The 8,317-nt window shown below is 56.0% G+C and overlaps 1 protein-coding gene across 1 annotated transcript; it reads right to left on the minus strand.

The window, feature by feature from the left end:
* Positions 1 to 933: 933 nt before the first annotated feature.
* Positions 934 to 3,084, minus strand: LOC123817993. Its single transcript, XM_045837837.1, has 4 exons — positions 2,961 to 3,084; positions 2,117 to 2,325; positions 1,408 to 1,742; positions 934 to 1,236 (listed from the first exon to the last, which is right to left on the minus strand). The coding sequence occupies exons 1-4, from the start codon at positions 3,075 to 3,077 to the stop codon at positions 1,172 to 1,174; spliced, it is 726 nt and encodes a 241-aa protein (XP_045693793.1). The 5' UTR covers positions 3,078 to 3,084; the 3' UTR covers positions 934 to 1,171.
* Positions 3,085 to 8,317: the final 5,233 nt, after the last annotated feature.

The following is an 8,317-nucleotide window of genomic DNA, read 5'->3' on the forward strand; positions in this document are numbered from 1 at the left end:
CCGGGTCCCCTCGAAGGCCCGCACCAGCTGGACGGTGTTTCCGGTGAGGACGCCGCAGACACATGCGGCCCCTGCCCTGTGCCGAGTCCAGAAATCCCAAGGCCGTGCCAGTGGGTGACACTGACACGCAGAGGTGCACAAGCACATGTGACCGGCCCCACCTGGGGGATGGGCCCCCTCTGGCGGGCTTTGGGGACCAACAGTCGGAGTCCCTGGGGCTCCTGAGACCCCAGGCAAGGACGCTGGGTCTCTGAGCCTCTTAAACAATTGGAAGCCAAGGTCCGCCTGCTTCCTCCCTCCACCCCGCCCCCCGCAGAGGGCGCCTGCTCCTTCCGGGAGGTGACCCAGCAGAGGGGCGCAGGCAGGGTGGGCGTGCTGGCTGGCCCCCAGGCCTCTGAAGCGGAGGGTGAACTGGCCACCGAGGACACTGAGGAAGCAGACTAGCCCCGGAAGTAGTGGTCTGGGTGCTCCAGTCTGCGGCCGAGGGCCCCCCACCAGGGGCACTGGTGCAGGCCAGGGTTGCTGGAGCCCCCGCCCCACATCCCCCGCAAGGGCAGCCTGGGACCTTGCCGTGCCACGGCCCCAAGGGACCAGGGCCTTCAGCTCCCTCTCAGCAGGCGGCCCTTGCACGCTGGAAGTTTCCCTGCATCCCCCCCACTCCTGCCTGCTGCCCCGAACTGCTCTCCCCTGGGTTGCTCCCCAGGGCCCACCTGGCTGTCGGTGTTTCTGACACTCGGGCCTTCCCTGGTCTTGGACCCTGCACACCAATCACCAGCCTCTCCCAGGTGCCCCAGGTGAGCAGAGCCACTGTCCGAAAGTACGGTCACCTGCTCATCCACCTGTGCAGTGCACGCGTGTCCGCTGAGCACCTACTGCGTGTCCTGCTGCGGAGCAGATGGGTCTGGAGGAGCCGCAGCCCTGTGGAGTTCAGGGGCAGGAGGCAGAAGGACAGGCCGACTGCGTCACTGTCCCCGGAGGGTTCATTTGCAAAGGGACCGAAGGCCTGGTGTGCACAGACACCGCCAGGCGGGGCAGCAGGCCGCCGACCTGCAGCCTGAGGGGACGCGGGGCACCCAGGGAGCCGGGCTCCACCGAGGCACTTCCCCGCGGGCACTCTGGGACTCACTAACCAGGGACTTCGCTCAGCAAAGGAGGGCTCATGAAATGCTTATCAGGATGAACTGTAATAAGGGAACTTGGCCCCGGCTGGTGTGGCTCCGTGGATTGAGCGCCAGCCTGCGAACCAAAGGGTCGCCGGTTCAATTCCCAGTCAGTTGCGGGCCAGGTCCCCAGTAGGGGGCGCACAAGAGGCAACCACACAGTGATGTTTCTCTCCCTCTCTTTCTCCCTCCCTTCCCCTCTCTCTAAAAATAAAGAAATTAAAAAAAAAAAAAGAAAGAAAGAAACGTGGAAGGGTATTCTCATCGTGGAAATGGTCAGTGCATCGTTTGGTGCTAGGAAGGCTGAGGCACTGGGCCGCCCCGCAGGGGTCAAAGGGAAGCGAAGGGAACCGCTGGCGTCCAGCTGCTCTCCCGGGTCTGGAGGTGGTTTGTGTGTTTTCCTGCCGCGTCTCCTGGGCGGCCCGGTGACTGACAGGCTGAGGCCTTGTGGGCGGGGGCGCAGGGACCTGTCCGTGAGGGACTCCCTCCCACTGTCCCTGTGGGGGGTCACTGTGTCTCTTCTCGGGTCTCGGGCCCAGCAGTGGCCCTTCCTTCCTTAGGTACAGGCCGACCTCTCTCGCGCTGTATTTTAAAATTAATTCTGAAATAGTGTCATTTCGTAACATAGTTGAAAACGCTGCTCAGATCCAAGTCTCATTTTCACCCCTGCCCACCCCCCATCTGTATCCCCTCCCCCAGGCCCCGTCGTCTGGGGCGGAATGCAGGAGGTGCTGCAGCAAACCCAAATAGTGCCATTCGCGCCCCGCCCCCTGTTTCACGCAAAAGGCCGCAGGGTGTGCACACAGCCCCCCACGCCTCACGCCCCACGCCCCACGCCGCGGCCTTCCCACTTAGCGCCGTGCTTTCGGGTTGGCCATGAAAAGCGGTTTCTGAGGCTGCAGGAGTAGGTGGGGCGGGAACACAGGGCGAGCTTCTCTCCCGTGGGTCGGCCTTACCGGGAATTCCGGGGCGCGTTCCACCAGACGCGTTCCTCCGGGCCATCAGCTGTGAAGGCAGGAGATCTGAAACGCGGACTTACACTTACAGGTGTGGGGTTCTGCCAGCTCTTGCGCTCCCTTTGAGGGTGTGACGGCCGTGTCCCTCGGAGGCTGGGCGGGCAGGGTTTCCGCTGGCGACGCGGACCTTCTCTGCGGATGGGAACGCGCTGTTTCCCACAGCGCATGCGCTTTCACCCCTTTGCTCCGGGAATCTCAAAGCGCCAGTGGTTCCCAGTGCCCAGGTCAGACGCAGCAGCCCTCACCGTCGCTAGTTTACGCAGGGAAAGGGGGGCACGGGCGTGACGTTGGGGCGCCTTACTGGGCGGTCAGGGGTCACAGGGCGCAAAGGGGTGTTCCTGCCCAGGGCAGCATGTGGTCGCCACGTCCAAGCGGCGTCCTTGCCCCCCGTGACCCCTGAGCGTTGCCTCGCTCCCTGAGGGACCGGCTGTCGCAGGGGCCTGGTGCGGTGACACCTGCGACCACAGAGTTGCTCTCTGTTCCCGTTTTTTGCCAAGAAGATTAGGGACCTTCTCTGCGGCGTGACCTTTACTGGCATTAACCAAGTCTCCTGCCCCAAATGTCCCCACGGGTGCCCCAAATGCGCGCGTGCACCAGGCCCCTCCGAGGTCAGGACGACAGGGGACGGAGTATCACACCCAAACTCTATCTCCTTTTTCCTCCCGTCTGCTTGGAGAGAGGATCCCTCTTTTTCCGAGTTAGTTCCTCTCTCTTTGCTCTCGGCCCCAAACCTCCAGCCCGGCCACTGCCCCCCCCCCGCCCCCCCGCCCCCCCCCCGCAGCACCTCAGTCCCTTTTCTGTCTGCCGGCTCTTTGTTGAGAACTGCGCCGAGCGTCTCCGGGTCACAAGCCAAAACAGCAAAGTGAAACCAGCTCAGCCCAAGCCTTCGCTTTCCCTTCATTCCTTCCCGTCCCCACCTCCAACGTTGCTGACTTTGCACAGGCCAGGTGTCTTTCTTCTCCAGCAAACAGGTTTATTGGGGAGCAACAAAGAATTGCAGTTCTGGACCTGCGGTCTGATGGCGAACCACACCCAAGCCCCGAGGACAAAGGGTATGTTTATTTGGACTGCTTTCTTTAATTGATTTTAGAGAGGGACAGAAACAGAAACAGAAACATCAGTTTGTTGTCACACTTATTTATGCATTCGCCGGTTGACTCAGGTATGTGCCTGGACCGGGGATCCGGGATCGAACCTGCCACCTTAGCCTATGGAGAGGCCGCTCTAACCAATGGGGATACCGGCCGGGGCAGAGCTGTTGTAAACAAGGAGCCCATTGGCGGCAACTGGGAGTTGGAGGTGTCGCGCCTTTTCATTGGCTGAGCTGCACCGGCCTCTCATTTGGTCGAGTGGTTGCTGGGTACGAGAAGATCCTTCGTTTTCTCGCTGGTGTAGCAGAGGCAGAAAAACTGCTCCCTGCTGGGGACGCAGGGGAGTCGCTCCCGGTTGGGGTCCTTGCTGGGGGACAGGAGGGGGCGTGCTCTGCCTGCAGGCCCTGCCAGCTCCAACTTATTTATTTTTACAATATTTTATTTATTTATTTTTACAGAGAGGGAGAGGGAGGGAGGAAGAGAGGAAGAGAAACATTGATCGCTTGCCTCTTGCGCACCCCCAACTGGGGACCTGACCCACAACCCAGGCCTGTGCCCTGATGCGGAATCGAACCCGGGATCTTTTACTTTGCAGGACCATGCCCAACCCACTGAGCCACGCCTGTCAGGGCCCAGCTCTCATTTAAACGGGGGGGGGGGGGGAGGTTTCTGGTCAGGGCCCTTCACTTGTTAACTCTCTTCTCCCACCCACCCCACCCACCTGCCTCTTCCCCTTTGTTACCCTACGTCCGTAAGGCAGCCCCTCCTGGCTACACACCTCAGCACTGTGGAATGGGGTTTCACTTTTTCATTTCCTTTACCCCAGCGACTCCGACGGTGCACGGATCTTCAGCCTTGTCCTTTACCCCTGAAAGGAGTCACCCTTTCCTTTCCTCTGGTCGTCCAATAAAATAATTTGTGTCTCGTAAATAAAGTGCCAGCGATAAGTGCAGCTCCCTCCCCTTCACCGCGCCCTGCCCCTAAGGTCCCCACGTGGTCCCTGGTCCCGGGGTTGTTCCCTTCTCAGCTGCCCCAGCCTGGATCCAAAACTGAAACCCCATCCCGCCATTCACTCCTAGACAAGGCTGGGCCTCAAATGTTGATAGGCGTGCCGGAAGACTGGAGACGTCAGGAAAGGAATGAGAAAGTATGGGAAGGGCACTTGCTGATGTCAGCTCTCTGCTCCTGCGGTGCCTGGACTTCTGGCCCTCCTGCCCACTCAGGCCTCTGCTCCTCCACCCCAGGCCTTGGCTCCTGACCACCTCCTTTGGGAGGAATTGAAATAACGTTGGCAGAGATTCTCTTCCCCAGAGCAAAGTCCGTTACCTTATTACACAGCCTCCATCTCTCCCCTCTAGGCCTTGTAGACAGCCTCAACTTTGGCGAATCAGAAAATATTTTTTCTTCTGAAATAAGAATTAGGTTGCGCCCTGGCTGGTGTAGCTCAGTGGATTGAGCTCGGGCTGCGAACCACAGTGTCGCAGGTTCGATTCCCAGCTAGGGCACATGCCTGGGTTGCAGGCCACGGCCCCCAGCAACCGCACATTGATGTTTCTCTCTCTCTCTTTCTCCCTCCCTTTCCTCTCTAAAAATAAATAAATAAAATCTTAAAAAAAAAAAAAAGAATTAGGTTGCCACTCCTAGAACGTGGAAAAAGTTTACGTTTTAAAAATAGATACCTTTATCTTTTTCCTTTTTTGTTGTCCTGGCCACCTTTGGAAATGTTTTGTCCGTCTGGAATTCTCTGCATCCACACAGGGCCTCCTCGACTGTTCACCCATTATTTTCCAAAACACATGTAAGATTGGCCTCCTGTGGAATGCCTTCCTCCACCCAGGCCCCCTCCAGTACTGGAACCTCAGTCAGTCCTCCTCCCTCGACCCTGAGGTCCCTCTGGGGGAAGGAGTCCCATTGGGACCCCTGCAGGGTGATGGTGCAGGACAGGTGTTCAATACATGTGGGGGGTTTTTTTTAAAGGTTTTATTTACTTATTTTTTAGAGAGGAGAAACATCAATGTGTGGTTGCCTCTCACACGCCCCCTGCTGGGGACCTAGCCAGCAACCCAGGCATGTGCCCTAGTCTGGGAATCGAACCCGCAACCCTTTGATTCACAGACCAGCACTCAAGCACTGAGCCACACCAGCCAGGGCTCAATACATCTTCAATAAATAGATAAATGGAGGTATGCCTGTCATGCTTTGACCTCTGATCCTTCACACCACACCGCTACAAAGTTCTGAAGGGGCTGCGTGCCATTCATGGTTTCCACTTTATAAAAATGATTTCCCTGGTTTTGAAAAGAATATATACATAACAGGAATGTCTTTTATATGTAATGCAGAGGTTCAAACAATCCATGAAACCAGAGAGAAGAAAGTAAGCAGCACAGGGAATCCGTCTCGACGAGGCAAGTGCCACTCCAGCAACGTACCGACCGGGCCCCAGGTGTCCCTGAGGATGAGGCGGAGGGGCAGGACAAGCTTCTTGGATTTAAGGACTGTTTTGCGCAGATTATTTTGGAGGAACTGCAGATGCTGGAGTCACGCTGGTAGCGGAAGTTGCCCCTCGTCGGGGAAATTTACATCCCTAAGGGAAATCTCCCTGGTAGGGGTCCCCCTCTGTGCCGGGAGACGGGGAGGATTCTGAGTCTCAGGAATCTCTTATCAGGGCGAAGGCAGCCCCTGCATTATTTATGTTAGAAACACCCAAACCTGCCAAAATTTTTATGAGTTTATTTGACCCAAAGGGATGACAACGGCCAGGAAGCAAAATAATATCAGGGGATTGAGAAAATGTTCCGGAGAACGGCCTTTCAGTTTTTGTTTTACAGGTGACCTTGGACGGAGGAGGGGCAGCGTGAGGGGTCGGGTAAAAAATAAAAACGGATAGACCCAGAGTTCTTTCCCAGGTCGCATTGGGAGAGTTAAGGATCAACGGTTAACACAGTAACGAGATCACAGTAACAGCGAAGACCTCTGCGGTCCCTGCTCTGGCGGAGTTGGTGCCCTGAGGGGCCCTGGAAAAAAAGGAAGTTGCCCTGGCATTCCACAGGTGAGTTGTCACAGGTGTGGAAAGGACAATAGAGAGGCTCTGTTCGGGCGAAGGCGGAGGGCCTTTGTGAGGGGAGGTACGGGCCTACGGCTGGCCGGCCCGGCTAGCTTCCCTCGGCTGGGAGGTTTCCATTTCAGACGGTCCCACGGGGTTCCTGCCCGCCTCCCAGTGTGTGAGGCCGCTGCGCAGGCCGGCCCTGAGCTGGTCAGGTGTAGTGCCTGGCTCCCTTGTCGTCCACTTGTGCTTTGCTTGTCCTGGTAAGAGAGCTCCCCGCAACCAGCGTGTTTCTTTTGTCTGCGCTGGGAGTTCCCTGTGTTTCCTGGGCGCCTCTGGTGCAGGAGGTGTTCACGCTAATAAACCGGTGCTTGTTCTCCTTCATGGGGAGGGCGACGGGAAGAACTCTGCCCTCCATAGGGTGTGTGTGTGTGTGTGTGTTTCCATATACTTACACACACACATGCATACAGTTTTACAAAGATAGGGTCCCATGATACCCACTATCTCCATAATGTGGCTTGGCTCTATTCAATGTAATAAAAAGAGAAGAAAAGAAACTACATACATCATCACATTCCTGACCTGCGTGACATTTCCTGGTAAGGAGGAGCTGGTTATCAGCAGAACGGTGATCCAGAACCTCTTATCTTGTCCTTTCTTTCTTAGTTCCTGCTGTTAAAAAACAAAACTGCATGGAATACATTTGAAAAAGATCTGATTGGCTTTATTTTAAGCAATTCACGAATCAGGCTGAATCCCATCCAGCAAGCTGAAGGGTGTTTGGAGGGGCCACCCAAAATGGAAAATTTTGATCAAGATTTAATCTGTCGAAGAGTGGAGCCATGAAGGAAAAGAAAAGAGAGGAAAGGGTTATTTTCAGACCAGGGCATCATCTCTTGGGGCAAAGAGTAGAGCAAGGGTTCTATCACGCAGCTGGTCCTCATGAGGGATTACTTCCTCGGGCGTTGGCCAGAAAGTTCTGAGGCAGGAGATAGTCAGGAAGGAAGCTCCAGAGGCCCCCCAGGGCTGAGGTAGAAAACATCTATACATGACAAAGACCCCCTAAGACGGGTTGTTCCTGTTTTCTGGGATAACTGTGAGTCATAGAATGCGCCTGCGTGCTACCCCTGATTCATTATAATATCATTATAATGAAATAACATTGTGGGACTTCCTTCTCCAGTAGCCAATCAAGAAAGTCATGGGAAACCACACATGCGCAGTAGCTTGGAAATCCAACTCCTTGTACCTGCGCAGGAAAAAGCCCACCAAAGACTAGCGAGGGAGCTTCAGCCCTGTAAGAACAGAATCCCCCCCCAGCCCACGTGCCCCTTCTCTGCTCAGAGTTGGCCCGCTCCCGTGTCCTGTGGAGTGTACTATTGCTTAATAAATCTTCCCTCTTTATGCTATAAACTTTGTGTGTTCGGTTCAATTCTTTGTCCTCGATCACTAAGAACCTGGTTACCTGTGCACACCTGTGACAGTTTCAGACTGCTTGATTAAGAGCACGTTCCTGGGAGAGGCTGACGCAGCACCTACTCAGGTCAGGTGTTATGTCTAGGTTTCGTAACAGGGGCGTTGGCACAAGTGAGGCTATTTTGGGCCTGGGGTTTTCTGTCTCACGCAGCATTTATTGTCTTGGGGCAAACTTCTAGAAACGTCATCCTCGGGTCAAAAGTGAATTTCACAGTCTGATAAAAACTGCCGGACGGCTGCCAAGAAAGGACCTTCGCCGGAGCTTCTTGGCCTCGTGGACGGGCGTGGCAGGGTGCGTGCACGTGCCTGCCCTGCTGGTTCTCTGCAGGCTTCACTGGAAAGAAGCGAGGCCTTGTATCAGTTTCCCGGGGGGGCACTGACACAGAAAAGCTCTTATATCCTGAGTCGGTGCCAGGCACCAAGCGAAGCACATCCAGTTACCCTTCCCTCGGGGGAAGGTTAGTCTCCCTGCTCTGTGCTCTTCCACTGCCTGTCCCACAGCTCTCCCCGGGGTCAGTGCCTGGT

The sequence above is a fragment of the Phyllostomus hastatus genome, unplaced genomic scaffold, assembly GCF_019186645.2.
Source record: "Phyllostomus hastatus isolate PE091 unplaced genomic scaffold, TTU_PhHast_1.1 phas_contig_244, whole genome shotgun sequence".
NCBI classification, from domain to species: domain Eukaryota; kingdom Metazoa; phylum Chordata; class Mammalia; order Chiroptera; family Phyllostomidae; genus Phyllostomus; species Phyllostomus hastatus.